We start from the raw sequence: 17,505 nt of genomic DNA, 5'->3' as shown, positions 1-17,505 counted from the left end.
AAAACCATTTGAACCTAGAGCTGCCTGACTTCAAAGCTTGTGTAGCTTTGAAAACCACTCCAAGTGGGAGAGGTTTTAAGGCTTCTGTCCATTTCACATTTTCAGCTTCCTCAATTTTTTCAAAGAATTAAGTATTATGTAATCTTTTATCTCTTTTCTCTAAGTTCCTATTTGTATAATCATGTGCTGAGGACTTTGAAGGGTTATGTGTCAGCTAAGCAGTCTCTCCGTTTTAAAAGTTGATTGTCTCAACCAATACAGGAATTAAGTGTACAGACAGAATAGTACATAGATATTTACATTTTGTATATGTTACAGGAAGAACAAAATATTCTTTTATCTGGGGTGTCATGTTTTCCTAGAAAATAGTTGGTAAAGGGTTAAACCACATAGTCCTTTTTCTACCTCTGGGACTCTTAAAGGATGGCAAGAACTATCAGGATTGTGGGGAAATCACGAATCAGTGTATAATGTTGTATTCCTCGAACACTGATTAAAACAATCACGATAGATCTGTTTTCCCACACGACAGTATCCACGCCGCATGTCATGTATGGTGTCTGGGCAGTGCATGGAATAATTATGAATCTTTGCTTAAAACCTAGTCCTTAAAAAGGGTATCCATCACTCTAGATTTTAAAGCTTGATGTTTACATTTATTATAATGTCTGTGGTGATAGAGTTGGGACCGTTGGGCACTCAACCCTTAAGATTTTGCCTTTCCTCTGAGAGAACTCTGTTAAGGAAGTTGAATTTTATGAACTTATCTGTTGAAAGCACTGGCTCTGGTCTCTAGATTTCAGCTACTTCCCAGGATGGTCATTTTAATTAGGGATAGAACACAAGCAGAAATAGAATTGTTGTAAGTAGTCCTCTTCTATATGTGAAAATTACTACTGTTAATTACTAACAATAGAATTTAATGCACCTACTCTTTTGTCTTAAGGGCAATGGAATTTTCCATTGTTTCTTAATTCATTTTAAAGATATTTGTAAATGATTTTAGTAAAAATATGTATCAGCCTAGTGTAAACAAGGAAAACTTATTTGAAGATTTCTAGAGGAGCTGTTACAAAATAAACACTTGAAAAATAATCAGACCAAAGAATGCAGTATCTATTTTCTTTTTAGATCGATTGTCTTGTCTAAACCTCTCCTGGCTCTCTCTTATTTATATGGTTTTTAGGGGAATTTTAGTAATTCCATTGCAGATCACTTGGGGAGTGAGGAAGGGGGAGGTAGAAAAGGTGACCAGCCACAACCAGAATTCTTGGTGTCGCGATTTTCTCTAAAGACTTGTTCTGATATCATTTGGGTGATTTCAGTTCCGTGTTTTTGGATCTGATCCTTTAGTTCAGCTGACGTAGTAGATACAAAGCAATGAGATCGATAAGAAAAAATGGTTAAGTCCTTTTCTGAATTATTTTTGCTTTCTGATTTACAAGATTCTTGGTATTAATGGTAGTGTTCCAGTCTGAGCTGGGTATGGCTTCTTGCTGAGTTTTATTAATTGACAGTGCCTGCAAATTGATTCTTTTTCTCATTCACCTCTAACTTTCTTCCTGTTTCTTTGACAGGATATCTACAGGGAAATGGGGTTTGGTCACTATGAAGAAGAAGAAAGCTGTTGGGAGAAACAAAAGAGTGAAAAGAGAGACCGACCTCAAAACCGAAGTCGTAGCCGATCTCGAGAAAGGGACGGTCACTACAGTAATAGTCACAAAGCCAAATACCAACCAGACCCCTACGAAAGAGAACAGAGTAAAAAGAGAGACCGAAGTAGGAGTCCCAGGAAATCCAAAGATAAAGAAAAATCTAAGTACAGATGAAAGACAAAGGATCAGACAGGGGTGGCTAACGTGTTTACTGTCGTCTAACTTAGAGCCCCAGGTCCTCGGCTGCTGTGTCAAAGCAGTCAGAGACTCTGCTTGTGATTATTTTTCACGCTAGGGTTATGGCCCTTTTCAATTAATACTGATTGTATAGGGCACAGAAAGACAATAAAAAATAGAACATTTTCTTTGTATACTTTTGTACACGAATTTTATTGTTATATATAAACAGTAGTCTTCATTTTTCAAGTCTTTCACATTTTCCACTCTTCTCTTTTTTAAATAAAGTATTTCATACCCATAAAAATTCACAGATGTGTATGTATAAGGTACAAAGAGTAGTAATATTTGTGTACCCATGAGCCAGCTCAAGAAATAGCATATCACCTGCATTTTAGAAGCCCTCTGTGTGCTTGCCCCCCAAGTGAGGATTATTCTGAATTTTATATTTGTCATTCTCCTGCTTGGTATAGTTTTACAACATATGTATGTATTCCTAAATAAAACGTTAAATTTTGTATGTTTTTGAATTTTATGTAAATAGCATAATGTATATTTACTTCTGTGACTTGCTTTCTTTTTTTTAGCTTAGTATATTTTGGGAGTCATTCGTTTTTATTGCTTTATAGTGTCGTACGAAGAGACCACAATTTACCCATTCTTCTGGTGGTGGACGTTTGGGGTTGGTTGGTTGGTTTTTGTTTCTGCTGTTGCCAGCAGTGCTGCTCTGACCATTCTGTGTCTCGGATGATCCCGCTTGCTCACCGGCGTGGAAACCCTCAGCCTCACAAGATAGTGCCGGATTACATGCTGCAGCGGCCGAGCCAGCGCATCCCGCGCTGCCTGAGTTACGGTTGTTTCACGTTCTCTCCAACACTTCTTACTGTCACACTTCTCAGTTTTGTCAGTTTAGTGGATGCCTGGTGGTCCCTTCCTGTGCCATCCAGCAAGAAGACTGCTGTTCTTCTTCTAGTGGTTCTTCTGTATGTAGCTTGTTCTTTTTCTCTGGTTGCTCTTAAGGTTTTCTCACTGCTGTTAAGAAATTTGATTATGATGTCTTGATGTAGTTTTTTTTCATCTTTCTTCTGTTTGGACTGTTTACCTGTGGGTTTATGGTTTTCACCAGATTTGGAAAATTTCAGGCTTTTATTCAGTTATTTTTTCTGTTTCCCCTCCTCTTCGCCGTCTCCAAAGACTCCCGATTACTCGTATGTCAGGCCGTTTGAAGTTGTCGCGCGTAACACTGATGCTCCATTTGGGTTCCGTCTTTTTCTCTGTATTGAATAGTTTCCGTTGTTGTGTCCTCACATTCATTAATCTTTTCTCCTGAAGTATCTAATCTTCTGTTAATCCCACCCAGTGTCATTTTCACCTCAGACATTATTTTTTAATTTTAGAAGTTCCATTTGGGTCTTTTTTAATCCTCCATACCTCTCCTTAACATACTTATGCTTTCCTCCCTTTTTTTTTTTTAAAAACACCCAAAGCACATTAATAATAGCCGTTCTAATGTACTTGACCATTCTATTATCTATATCATTTCTGGTCTGTTTCTGTTGATTGACTTTTTTCCCTACCCATTATTGAGTTGTAATTTACTTTGTGTGCCTGGTAATTTTTGGATTTTACATTGTCGTATACTAGAGTTTTGTATTCCTGTAAATATGTTGAGCTCTTTCTGGAACATAATGAAGTTACTTGGGAACAGTCTGATCCTTTCATAGCTTGCTTTTAAGCTTAATGAGATAGGACCAGAATAGCCTTTAGGGCCAGTCTGGCGCACTACGGGAGCAAACCCCTTTGAATGGTCTCCACTGTGCTTTGTCCTTTATGAGATTTCTCCTCTCTGCCTATGGAAGCAGAGCTATTTTGAGCCCTATATGAACCCCCAAATTGTGCTGCTTGTTCTTTTCTGGTGGTTCTTTTCCACCTTTGGGTAGTTTCCTCATATGCATATGCTGATCAGTATTCATTGTGCTACAGTGTGGTCACTGTGCCGTGACCTTAGTTGTTGGACTTGCCTTGTTTGCTCTTCTCCCAAGAGTCTCTCTCCTGCATTGACTGTTGTCCAGGGTCTGAAAAACTTTGTCATATATTTTTTGTACAGGTTTTTAGTTGTTTAAGATGGGGAAGGTAAGTTCTGCTCCTGTCACTTCTTTGTGGCCAGAGTAGAGATCTCACTGTTTAAATTTGCATTTCCTAAATGCTAACAAAGTTGAGTATCTTTTCATGTATATTATATTCATTGTTGATTGCTGTGAAAAGTTTCATGTGTCTTTTGCTTTGCCCATTTTATGTGAAATTGTCTTTTATTACGGAGTTTTTTGAGTTTTTCTTATGGATTGTGGATACGAATTCATTTTTACTATTTGATGTTGTAAACATTTTTTCACAGTTTGCGGCTTATTTTCTCACCTTTTTGTTGACCCGCTTGGAAGAGCATAAGTTGAAATGTCCCCTCAACTTTGTAATATAAAATTTTTCAGGGGCGCCTGGGTGACTCAGTTGGTTAAGTGTCTGACTTTGGCTCAGGTCATGATCTTGTGGTTTGTGAGTTCAAGCCCTGCATCTGGATCTCTTGTCAGCACAGACCCTACTTCGGATACTATGTCTCCCTTTCTCTCCATGCCCCTGCCCCACTAGCACACTATCTCTCAAAAATAAACATGAAAATTTAAAAAATCTTTTTCATGCATATAAACACAAAAACAATGAATATCTATATACCTTCCATCCAGATTTAACAATAACTTACTGATCAGTTTGAAAGTAAATTGAACACATGATGAACTTTACCCAAAGTTCACGCAATGCATCTTGTTCTTGTCATTTTATTCTCTTAATCTAGAAGAGTTTCTAATCCATACTTCCCATCTCAAAGGACACTGACTTTTTGAAGTGTTCACAATATTTCTTAGTGTTTCAGATTCTGGAAGTTGATGGTATCTTCATGGCATCTTCTTACTCTTCTCTATTTTCCATAAACTAGAAGTTTGATTAGGGGCTCCTGGGTAGCTCAGTCGGTTAAGCATCTGACTTTGGCTTAGGTCATGATCCCCCAGTTCCTGGGTTCGAGCCTCGCATTGGGCTCTGTGCTGACAGTTCAGAGCCTGGAGCCTGCTTCCAATTCTGTGTCTCCCTCTCTCTCTGCCCCTCCTCTGCTTGTACTCTGTCATCCCTCTCCCAAAAATAAATAGACATTAAAAATAAATAAATAAATAAATAAATGTTTGATTAGAATTAGGTTATATATTTTGGGCAGATATTTTTAAGTTGAATGTCAAATTTATTAGCCTTTCTCTGTGTGTTTTTGTGTTTTTTATATTTTAAGAAACCATTAATAAAGATATTCTCCTATATTCTAAAAGTTGTAAATAAAGCTTTGTTTTTTACATTTAAATCTTTAATCCACATTGTATGTGTGTATGCATATGGTGTGATATAGTGAAAATAACCACCTTTTTTAAACATATGGATGGGGCGCCTGGGTGGCTCAGTCGGTGAAGCATCTGACTTCAGCTCAGGTCATGATCTTACAGTTTGTGGGTTCAAGCCCCGCGTTGGACTCTGTGCTGACAGCTAGCTCAGAGCCTGGAGCCTGCTTTGGATTCTGTGTCTCCCTCTCTCTGACCCTCCCCTGCTTGCACTGTCTTTCTCTGTCTCTCAAAAATAATAAATTAAAAAAAAATAAACATATGGATATAACCAGTTGTCCAAAATATTAGTGAATGGATCATATATATTCCCTGTTGATTTTCTGTCTGTAGGTTTCCATATGTGTGCAGATTTTGTTTCATGGGTTCTCTCTTCCATTGGTTTACCAGTTTTCCCACCACCAATACCAAATGTCTACATTTCTATGACTATAGCAAGTCTTTATTTAAACACATCCCCTCACCTGTTTGATTTACTTTTTTGTGCAATTTTGGAATTAATTTACCTGGTTACCAAGAATTCTGTTGGGATTTTAATTGCATTTGCATTCAAACAAACTTGTGGAAAAAAACAACATAATATTGAATAAAATAGCACGTCTCTCCTGTTAGTTCTTGAACCTCTTAGAACTTTCCTTATAAAGCTTTTGTGCTTCTTTTGCTAGTTTTAAACCTAGTTTCCACATATTTTATAAGATTCGATTCTATTCTGTTCTATTATAAATTTGTTTCCTGAACTAAGAACTCACACATATCTTTCAACTTTTAATTTTGAGATAATTTTAGATTTACAGAAACAATGCAAAAAGGGAAATATGGAAGACTGCTAATTTTCATATCATCCTTGTGCAGGGGACATACTGATCTCTGTGTGGTTCCACTTCCGATATATGTGCTTCTGAAGTGAGCACACAAGCTGTGTTTGTGATGACTGCTCTTCTACCCAGTCATTCACTAAAGCCTTCTATTTAAAATTTGCCTTCAGGGTTTTTTTTTTTGTTGGGGGGGGGCGGCTTAGACAATGATGTTACCTGCAAATACATTGGTTTTCTTTCCCCATTCCTATTTTTTAAATTATTTTGAAAAAATCTGTATACAGGAAAACCTTGGATTGCAAGTAACTTGTTCAGCAAGTTACTGAATTCTAACTTGACAAACAAGTGATGTCTCACAATACAAGCAGCATGTGATGCCAAATGTCACATGATCACAACTGAGCCAATGGCTCTTGAATGATCTTTGGTAAACAATGTTTTGGATTATAAGCATGTTTCCAGAATGAATTATGCTTGCAAACCAAGGTTTTACTGTATACTTATTTGTAGTAGTGGTGTTCTTTCAGTGTTTGCCAGCTAACATTTCTAGAACAGGGGTGCCCGGGTGGCTCAGTCAGTTGAGTCTCCATCTCTCGATTTTGGTTCAGGTCATGATCTCATGCTTCATGAGTTCAAGCCCAGCAGTGGGCTCGTGTGGACAGAGTGGAGCCTTCTTGGGATTCTCTCTGTCTTTCTCTCTCTGTCTCTCTCTCAAAATAAATAAATAAAAACTGGAAAAAAAATAAAATTTCTAGTACAGTGATGAAGTTGACCTATAATTTTCTTTTTTTGTGTTGCTTTTGTCTGGCTTTGATGTCCAGGTTATAGAATAAGTTAGTGAGTGTTCTTTCTCTCTTTTTTTCCTATTATCTTCAAAGAGAATAAAAAGACTTAAATTATCCATTCCTTGAAAATTGGGTAGAGCTTGCCTATGAAATTCCCTGAACTTTGTATTTCCTTTGTGATAATAGTTCTTAACTACTGATTAGATTTCAATGATTATGGGATTACTAGCCTTTATGTTTCTTGCAAGTGCTTATTTTTCTTACTACATTTTCCTAGTAATTTGCTCTTTAACGTTTTCAATTTATTGACATGGAGTTGTTCATAATATATCTGGTAGAGTTTTTACTATTGTTTAATTTTATCTTACACCTTATGTTTTAGTGTGGCTTTGAAACACGTAGTCAGATTATTTTACTTTATTAAAATTTTTTTAAATTTTAGAGAGTGACGTGTGCATACCTGAGTGGATGAGGGGCCGAGGGAAACAGAATCCCAATCAGGCTTCACGCTCAGCATGATGCTTGACACAGGTGCCTGATCCCGCTGCCCTGAGATCATGACCTGAGCCCAAATCAAGAGCCGGATGCTCAACCAACGGAGCAACCCAGGTGCCTCAGTGTTGGCCTTCTGATAGATGTATAGTGGTTTCTCATTGTGGTTTTAATTCTGTTACCCTGATTGCTAATGATGCTGAACATCTTTTCCTGTATTCATTTTTCTATCTTTGTATCCTGGTGAGAGAGAGAGAGAGCAAGAGCATGAGCAGGGGAGGAGGGGCAGAGGGAGAGGGGCAGGCTCCATGCTCAGTGCAGAGCCTGACATGGGGCTTGATCTCACAACCCTGAGATCATGACAGCTGATGTCAAGAGTCGGTGACTTAACCAACTGAGCCACCCAGGTGCCCCGAGAGTCCTCTCTGTATTTTAGATAGTAGTTCTTTGTTGGATACGTTGTTTGCAAATATTTTCTCCCAGCGTATAGCTTATGTGCCCATCCCTTCATTCTCTTATAGGGTCTTTGCAGGGCAAAAGATCTGAATTTTATTTAAGTTTAGTGCACCTGTTTTTTCTTTAATGGACTATGATTTTGGTGTCAAGAGTAGGAATTCTTTGTCTAGCCCTAGATCCTGGGGTTTTCCTGCTATTTTTTTTCCCTAAAAGTTTCAGAGTCTTACATTTAAGTCTATGATTCATTTTGAGTTAATTTTGAGTAAGAGGTAATATGTAGGTCAAGTTTTGGGGTTTTTTTTTTTTCCTTTCGGACATCCACTTGCTCTAGCAGTAGCTCTGGAAAGCTCTCTGGCTGGTTTTAAGAGTTTTTTCTTCCTTTGGTGAAATAAGAGTTTCATTATGATATGTCTATACAGATTTATTTAGCTTTCTTAGTATATCATTTGTCTCATGATTATTATCCCTGTCTTGTCTGATGGCTTCAGATATTTTTCATTCTGGAAACTTCTCTGCCATTTTCTCTTCAAATATTGCCTCTCCCCTGTTCATTCTATTCTTTTGCCACCTCGGTCAGTTTTGTTAGACCTCCTTATTCTGTTCTTATATCTTAGCTTTTATATTTTCCATATGGTGCATTCTGAATAATTTCTTCATATCTGTATTCCAGGGCACCCATTATTTCTTCATATAGGCCAAATCTGTTATTTAACCCATCCACTGAATTTTTTTCCGTCCACTGAATCTTCAATTTCAGGGATTCATTTTTACAAGTTCTGTTTGATTTTCTTTTCAAATTCGCATTGTTATTTTTTATTTCCTTTATTTCTTTGATCATTTATTTCCACTCTGTTTTATTTACATGGTTACTTAAAATTTTTTTTTTAATTAAAAAAAATTTTTTTTGAGAGAGAACGACAGAGCATGAGCAGGGGAGAGGCAGAGAGAGAGGGAGGTACAGAATCTGAAGCAGGCTCCAAGCTCTGAGCTGTCAGCACAGATCCCACTGTGGGGCTTGAACTTATAAACTGTGAGACCATGACCTGAGCCAGAGTCGGATGCTTAACTGACTGAGTCACCTAGCCACCCCTACATAGTTACTCTATATTGTGTTTTTGACAATTCCAATATCTTAATTTTTTGAGAATTTAAATCTTTTTTTTTTCTCCTGCTAACTCTTGTGCATAGTGGCTTTTTTCCTTGTATGTTTTCATTTTTTTTTTTAATTGGGAATACATGATTTGGGACTCCTAAGTTACCGGAATTGAGAATACTTTTCTCCAAAGAGAATTTATATTTGTCTTTCAGGCAAATCACATTACTTGAAGCCGCTTTGATTTCTTGGCTTATAGTTTCCATGTGCATGCATAATGTAGACTGTAATATTTGTAGAACAAGATATCAGGGAAAACAGTCTGTTTTAAGGTCTATTCCGATCTCCATCATTACAGAGCTGGGAAAATTCTAAAATGTCTGAAAGAAGGAACAGACAAGAGAAAAATGGTTGACTATGATAGGAGTCATAAGAAGAAATAACCTCCTGGCACGTAAATCTTGAATTCAGTAGGTTCAGTTCAAATTTCTGAACCTAGCATTTCAAGGAAAAACTGATGCAAAATATCACAAAAGCTGGTATTTCAGGTGTGAAAAACTGTAGTTGTAACAAAGACATGTGTCCCGAAACACAGAATTCTGTTAGTCAGAGTGTGGTGTCAGTAGTGGTGCTGTCTCCGGAGTGTCCATCAAGCTTCCTTGGCTACATGCAGGAGGCTCATGGGGCTACGTCAGTACGACTAACATCTACGACCGTGTTTCCTGTTTCTTCTGTTTTACTTCTCTAGGTTTTAGGTGAACTCAAAACCAGGCTCAAGTTAGATGTCCTATTCACTTTTGCCTAAAACCAGAGGAAAAAAATTGAGCAAGATGTAGTAGTCAGATTGTTTTTCACTAACAGGAAGAAAAAAGTTATTTTGAGGCTAAAATTGCTCACTCATTATACCTTTGCTGTCACGTTTCAGGTGGATCTGCCTTGCCTATTGAATTTTCAAAGATTTTGATGAGAACCATTAAAGGCTAAAAGTAAAGAAACCTTAAGCGTGTGCAGCAAAAGAAAGAAACTTTAAATGGGCTTATACTTTCACAAGTGCCTTTCAATAAATTGGTTGTTTTTAGTCACTGAGAGATTTCATATCTAGGTTTTCCACTCATCATGAAAAATGTCTAATCTCAAGTTTGACATTTCTTACCCATCTAGGTTGAGTCACAAAGAATGAATAATAGATAAGTAAAATCGAAATCAGAGAAGCCTTACCTTTCAGTGGCTGTTGCTATGAAATTGTTTTGCTGGGAAATTTTAGAGAAGCTCGTGCTTCCTGTTGTTAAGTGATAGAATGTGGAGATCCCCTTAGTTTTCAAAATTGTCTTTTTTTTTTTTAAGCAAATAATCTCAGTTATTCTTGCTAATGGAACAGTCTTCATTCTCACCTTACCCACACAGGACTGCTCACTAGGTTCAATTTTGGGTTTGCCTCCTCTCCCATGCCTTGTGCTTTAAATGGGCGGATGGACAGGGCATTTGAGGGGTGTTTCACGGGCAGTTAAAAGGCTGTATCACTGCTGTTTTATTTCCCCAAGGACACTAGGAAGCTCGAGACACACACGGGACTATTTATACAAAAGAGCTTGTATGGAGAGGAAAGTGAGAGGTGTGCTTGTTATGGACGGAGAGCAAGACCACAGTGACCTCTGGCTCCTTTGTTCTGTTTCCTCCAAAGGCATTTCGGTCTATGGGAGAGAGCTTGCGATTCTGAGCCAGGACACGGGGGAGCAAGGGCAAGCCAGAGGGGAGAGCAACGGACCATGTGACGGAAGCAGAGAACCCTGAAGGGAAAAGAGAAAATGGAAAGGGAGGAGGAACCAGGAAAAGGAGGGCACTGAATGTAAAACTGAGAAGCTAGGCTTTAATTTGCCAGGCAGTGGAAAACTAGACCTTATTTCTGAGAAAGGCAGTGGCACTGGGGTCTTGGAGGAAAGTCACTCTGGGAGCTGTGTCTAGGATCGTCCTCAGGGATTGGCACCAGGTTTCTAGGATTCATTCAACATCTGTTGAACACAGAGCCCCTAATCCAGATTCCCATCCCAGTGGGCTTCCCAGGGGAGGTGAGAGAGGAGCCAGAACCTGCATCTGATATCCACTTGGTGGCACTAGAACATGGAATGGGCATCACAACTATAGGCATTTTTTTAAAGTCATACCACCCTTGCTGCATAGCCACTCATTTGGCATTATGGGAAATAACTCCGATGTCCTTAGGATGGTCAGGGCCGGACAGGCTTCAGTCAAACTTCGGTCTGGTGCCGGGTCGGGATGGAGACCAGCCGGTTTCTGGGGGCGCACCTCGTGCTGTGTAGGTGGGGTACGCGGAGCCGTCCTGAGAACGGGTACCTTGTCTGATTCATCTTGGTGCGCCCGGCGGGCAGAGGAGTGCCTCGCGCCAACCTCACGAATTCTGCAATCTCAGCAATTGGCAGTCATTATGTTCAACTTTATCGTAAGTGTTGTTCCATTATCCTGTTGATAATTATCTACTACTCATTCTCTGAGAACAAACCCAAGGCACTTGTCTGTGGCCTTCCCCTGTCACTTACGCTTATGGACAATAATGTGAAGGGCCTCACGGTAGAGCTCGCTGGTTTTCAGGTCTGCCCGAGGTGGGTGGGCACAGGAGATGCCGTACCAGGAAGCACAGGTGCCCCTCGGCCTGCCAGCCACCCCTCGGGCACAAGGATCCCCCCTGTGGCCCCTCTGCCCTTCTTCCCATTACGGAGCCGTGTGCTCTGCTGAGTCAGTGGTTGCACAGCTAGGAGCTCTGAAGGAAGGCGGTTTGGGGACTGAGGAGTACATCCCTGTTTGGAACTGCCGTTACAAGTGACCACAAACTGCGTGGCTTCAGACAACAGAAATGCATTCTCACAGTTCTGGAGAAGTCCAAAACCACCGTGTTGGCAGGGCCGCACTCCCTCTGAAGGCTCTGGGCGAGAGTCATTGCCCGCATCTTCCTAGCTTCTGCTGGTGCTCCCTGGCTTGCGGCCACGTCCCTCCCATCTCTGCTGCTCTTCAGCCTTCCCAGTGGCTCCTCCGTGTCTTTGCATCCAACTCGCCCTCTCTCTTCTCTCATAAAGACTTTGGATTTAGGAACCCCCCCGCCCCCGCTCCCCCAAACCCAGTGTAACAACTCACCACAATTGCATCTGTGAAGGCCTTGTTTCCAAATAAAGTCACATTGGCAGATAGTGGCGGTCAGGAATTGAGCTTATCTTTTGGAGAGCACCATTCAACCCACTATGAGGGGCGAGGTATTTGCAAAGTTTGAGAAAGGACTGGCCAGAGACCAGCAACAATGCTGCTGAGACGATACGAAGCCTGAGTTACCAGACACAGAGCATTGCAAGTGTTCAAATGTGACGCTTAACAACCCATGAGCATCAGCCCAGGAGAAGGTTTACCATAAGACCGTAAGTCTAATCCCTCATTCTTTGTCTTCAGCCTGTGTTCCTCCATCCAGTTCTCATAAACCTCACACCTTTTGGGTTCAGTCTCCCTGGCAATGGAGAGAGCAGTAGACCATCTCCCATCTCCCTCACGGCTTTTGTGAGAGAACCGCAGACTCCAGAAAAGCTGGGCTCCCCGGTGTCAGCTCACACCCATAGGAGCTATGGGCTGCAGCGGCTTTGGGGAGCTTTCGCAGCATGCCGATGCATTTAGGTTCTAGAGAGACGGTCTCACTATCTAAGTAGAGAGCGTCTCCAGGACCAAACACAGAAGCACCTGAGCCCTGGGTTAGCAATAGGCTCCACACAACAGGGCAATGAAGTCAGCAGCCAAGGTTGGAGAAAGAATAACGGAAGTCTGAGAGGGGCTGGCCAATAGTTACTCTCCATGCTGTTGGTTGATAAGGTCTGAGACCCCTCGGAGCTTAGACAACCTTGGGAAGCCAAGCCCCTGATGATGGCTCGGGCATTTCAACCTTGAACTCTCCGAGACTTGGTTTTCCCAACCTGGTAGCTTCATGATGACCCAGAAATGAAAATCATTTTGCTTAACAAAACAAAACAACAGAACAGCCTGTATGAGGACATATCAATGATTCAGTTACTTTTATTCTTACAATGAAAATGCTTCATAAAGAAGTTTTTAAAGACTTTCCTGAGCTAAGTTATTTCACCTTGAGGCTAAGTGCCAACCATACGGCTCTTGTCAAGTTTCCTTGGGCCTCTGAGCATTGGCCTAGATTTTCCCTCCACTTGGAATGTCCCAGAGAACCCAGACTTCTCCTGGGAACTCCAGCCTATACTTTATTATTAGTTTTTAAAGATTTTATGTTTAAGTAATCTCTACACCCAACATTGGGCTTGAACTCACAACCCCAAGACTGAGAGGTGCACGCTCCACTGACTGAGCCAGTCAGGTGTGTCCTTTAAAGTCAGCTGAGCCTTTGTTTCCTCACAAAGCCTCCTCCACCTCCTCACGCAGGGTGGGAATTTCCTCTTTGATGGACCCTTAGTCCCGTGGTTCTCAGTCTGGGGTGCTTTTGTCCCCAGGGGGACACTTGACAAATGTCTGGGAATATTTTTAGTTGTCCCAACGTGGTGGGCTGTGCTACTGCTGTCCAGTGAGTAGAGATCAGAGAAGCTGCTGAACACAGGACAGGCCCCACAACAAAGAACTTGCCACCCGCAAACGGCAATAGTGCCAAGATAGAGAAACCCTGCTCTAGTCTATCTAGCATTTACTGTGTGGCTGTAACTCTTAGTTTACAGGTATCCATTTACTCAGGGCCAGAAAGTTCATTCAGTTGGTGCTTATGTTCTCAGCCCGGTGCATGGTGTGAAATGAAATTGGGATGTACTTACCAGTTTCAATTGCCTCGATCCTGTAGTGACGAAAACACCTCAGGTGGAACACAGAGGAGTGATGCATAGATATTGTTTAATAAACTCACATTGTTTATTCATTTATTTAGAGAGAGCACACATGTGCAAGTGGGGTAGGGGCAGAGAGAGAGAGAGAGAGGGAGAGAATCCCAAGCAGGCTCCCAGCCCAGCACAGAGCCTGATGCGGGGCTTGATCCTATGACTGTGAGATCATGACCTGAGTTGAAATCAAGAGTTGGATGCTTAACCAACTGAGCCACTGAGGCTCCCCTAAACTTAAATTGTTTTATTGTTTTTATTTTTGTTTTTGTTTTTTGAGAGAGACAAGGAAGGAGGGGAGGAAGGAAGGAGGGAAGGAAGGAGCAGGGGAGGAGGCAGAGAGCTAGAGGGACAGAGGATCCAAAGTGGGCTTCGTGCTGTCAGCACAGAGCCTGACATGGGGCTCAAAGTCATGAACCTTGAGATCATGATCTGAGCCAAAGTCGGATGCTTATCCAACTGAGCCACCCAGGTGCCCCTAAACTAAAATTGTTTGAAATGCACAGTTGTTTTGTCACAGAGAGAGAGAGGGAGTCACAGAATCTGAAGCAGGCTCCAGGCTCTGAGCTGTCAGCACAAACCCCGATGCGGGGCTCCAACTCACGAACCATGAGACCATGACCTGAGCTGAAGTCAGATGCTTAACTGACTGAGCCACCCAGGCGCCCCCGTCCTAATCACTTCTGCTTGTACTTTTATTTCAATGATCCCATTCTGTCTGCATCTTAATATTCTAGACTGCCTCCCATCTTTGTAGGAGACAAAGGAACAAGAGCAGAAAGTCGTTTCCTAGGAAACAACTCTCAGACTCTAAACCCAGCTCTACCTGCTGGCTCGCTGTGTCCTTGGCCAAGTCACTTTAGAGCCCTGTCATTGTTGGGAGATAGGCTGTGGTTTGGTGTTCTCTCCTCCTGCTCTGACCCTTGATGGGGGGGGTCCACGATGCAGGAAACAGATGAAGGGTTCAGGGTCTGCCGCCCATGCCCGCCGTCGCTGGCAGCTGGCCGGCTGCAGATGGCCATGGTCAGGTGGGTCTGGGGTCAGGCTCCCCCTGCCACAGCGAGACACGCAGCTGCCGGGCCCCTGCAGGGCTGCAGTGAGGACAGCTCAGCGGCCTGTTGCAGACAGACGCCAGTGCCCCCAGCCCGAAGGCCTCTGGGACTCATTCGGGACTCTGTGATGGAAGGGACAGGGCCTCCTCCACGCCCAAGGCCCCGTGTCCCCTTATCTAGGCGTTTCTATTCTTCCTCTCGCCTGACACTCTTCGCTCCTGCGTGCTTTCATTTTGTTTGTGAAGTCGGGAGCCCCTCGGATCAGAGGCTCTTCCCAGCCGAAGTCATGAGTGGAAACTTGCAACGGAAGTTTTCTCCCTGTGACAGTGAGTACTTTCGTTCTCTGAGTCTCTCCTGGCTTTCCTGCGCCACCAGCCCATGCCCTCAGAGCGTCTGTTTTGCATGTGGTTGTTAAACTTTGATTCGGTGACTCATGCTGGGGCGCAGCCTTCAAGTCAGCCTCCCTCATTTGATTGCTTTCTTCCTTTCCTTTAAAAAAAAAAACAAAAAACTCAGAGCAGAACTACCTTGGCAGCTGAATGTGACCGTGGCATCCAGGAAGGGGAGCTTCGGCATGAAGGGCCTCCTCGTGGCCGCGTGGCCCAGCCGGGCTGGGCTCCCCCAGGTTGGGTGACACCTGCCGACTGTGGTGACTGCGGGGAACTAGGGGTGCCAGGGGGAACACCAGTGTCCACTGTGGGGGCCGGAGCGACGCGCCCTGCTGGTGAGTGCCTGGCTCCAGCCATCATTCAATATGACAGGCTCTGGGGCGGAGGAGGCAGACAGGGACATAACTGGACGGGGAGCAGGTTGGAGAGATGTTCTTGGATCAGCGTTATTTGGGGCACTAAGATTTCCGGTGCTTCACATGATTTTAAGTGCACAGATAAAAAGAAAATTGGTGAAGTCCTTGCTTGTTGTAGTACAATTATATTTCATTTCAAGAGGGCTTTGGTCTTCAAATTCCTGCTGTGGTCTTTGAAGATCTTTTAATTTTAGGAAATGTGCTCAGGCACATTTTCAATCCATCTCCACGCTCTCGGAAGCGTATCTTTTAGACCAGATGTTGACTTGGGGGTGTGTAGTTTCCTGGCAGATCAGGAACATTCGGCAGCAGCCCCAAACCCCATCTCTCCTAAAGGACAGCTCTGTGGGCATCAAGAAGGCCCAGGAAGACATGGAAATAAGTCTTAATCAGAGGCAAAAGAGACAATTTTGGCTCACTCCCTGTGGTTGTCAGAAACCTCGGCCACGCCTCCAGGATTATGACCTCCTGCACAAGGTTGGGCCATTCGAAGCCAGGGAGCCGCTATCTGACGCATGAATGGGTCGGGTGAGAAGACAATGGAGGATTTAAAAAAAAATATTTATGTTTATGTATTATCGAGACAGAAACAGAGAATGAGTGGGGAAGGGCCAGAGAGAGACACACACACAGAATCCAAAGCAGGCTCTAGGCTCTGAGCTGTCAGCACAGAGCCCAATGTGGGGTTTGAACCCTCAAACTCTGAGATCATGACCTGAACAAGAGTTGGCTGCTTAACCAACTGAGCCACCCAGGCACCCTGGTTTTTGTTTTTAAATTTTTAAAAAATGTTTTCTGTTTATTTTTGAGAGACAGACAGTGTGAGCAGGGGAGGGTCAGAGAGAGAGACAGACACAGAAAGGAAGCAGGCTCCAGGCTCTGAGCTGTCAGCACAGAGCCTGACTCGAGGCTCAAACCCATGAACCATGAATTTGTGACCTGAGCCGAAGTCAGACGCTTAACCGACTGAGCCACCCAGGTGCCCCAGGTTTTGGTTTTTGTTTTTAACTCAAAGTTACCCTGGGTTATGGATCAGGGTTTGTGTGTATATCCTTGTGTGTGTATTCGAAGTAACCTATAGCAATGCAGAAGAGCAAGGGACAAGTTCAAGGAGAAAACCAAAGACAGGCCACCCATGCTCACAGCTCATGGTCAGCAGGCGGATGGGTGACCAGAAGGTGGCCTGTATACACAATAGACTATTACGCAGCCTTAAAAGTGAAGAAAATTCTGACAAATGCTTGCAACAGGGTAAAACTTGAAAACATTATACTACGTGAAAAAAGCCAGTCAGAGAAGGACAAGTACTTGCTTGCCCTTCTAGAAAGTACCTAGAGTAGGCAAATTCATTGGGGCAGCAAGTAGAAGTATGGTTTCCAGGGGTTGGTGGGGGGAGAAGGGGGTGAGTCCATGTTTAATGGGGACAGGGTTTCAGTTTTACAAGATGGAAAAGTTCTGGAAATGGACGGTGGCAATGGCTGCTTACCACCACTGAACTGTCCTCTTAAAGAGAGTTAAATCGGTACATTTTATGTTATGTATAACTCACCACAACTTGTTAAAAATTAGAATCCCCTTTAAAAAAATCCCCCCAAGGCCAGACCCAAAACACAAATCTTGTGGGCTGAAGTTGCTGCCTGTGTGTGACTTCCCCAAATTCTAACTGGCAACCCCATTGCTCTGAGCTGAGCCAGAAAACTGAATGGACTGTGTCTACGAGAACTTTCCTCCTCATCACGGCGGCCACTCCGGGCTGTCCTGATGTGGTGGATTGCTCTGGAACCGGCAGAGGGGACCAGGAACAGACTTGAGGGGCAGGGGCAAGGTGATGAATGCACTCTTCCCGGGGCTGGGGCTTGGG

The 17,505-nt window shown here is 42.8% G+C and overlaps 2 protein-coding genes and 1 non-coding gene across 3 annotated transcripts in view; 2 read left to right on the top strand and 1 right to left on the bottom strand.

Annotated features, from left to right (window-relative positions):
- PPIL4 (peptidylprolyl isomerase like 4) overlaps positions 1-2,352 on the top strand; it is a 29,714-nt gene extending 27,362 nt beyond the window's left edge. The window contains exon 13 of the mRNA XM_029944793.1: positions 1,578-2,352. Within this exon, the coding sequence (XP_029800653.1) occupies positions 1,578-1,829 (252 nt within the window). The 3' untranslated portion in view covers positions 1,830-2,352. The remainder of the gene's footprint in view (positions 1-1,577) is intronic.
- A 3,723-nt stretch (positions 2,353-6,075) lies between these two features.
- On the bottom strand, positions 6,076-6,177 carry LOC115297296. The gene has a single exon (XR_003911390.1). It is a non-coding gene; the product is annotated as a U6 spliceosomal RNA (small nuclear RNA).
- Positions 6,178-15,344: 9,167 nt separating this feature from the next.
- ZC3H12D (zinc finger CCCH-type containing 12D) overlaps positions 15,345-17,505 on the top strand; it is a 29,845-nt gene continuing 27,684 nt past the window's right edge. The window contains exon 1 of the mRNA XM_029943249.1: positions 15,345-15,563. The gene's annotated coding sequence lies outside the window, so the exon portion shown is untranslated. The remainder of the gene's footprint in view (positions 15,564-17,505) is intronic.

Source organism: Suricata suricatta, chromosome 7, assembly GCF_006229205.1.
Source record: "Suricata suricatta isolate VVHF042 chromosome 7, meerkat_22Aug2017_6uvM2_HiC, whole genome shotgun sequence".
NCBI classification, from domain to species: domain Eukaryota; kingdom Metazoa; phylum Chordata; class Mammalia; order Carnivora; family Herpestidae; genus Suricata; species Suricata suricatta.
The sequence above is the reverse complement of the archived record's forward strand: the minus strand, read 5'-3'. Positions and strand labels throughout refer to the sequence as shown.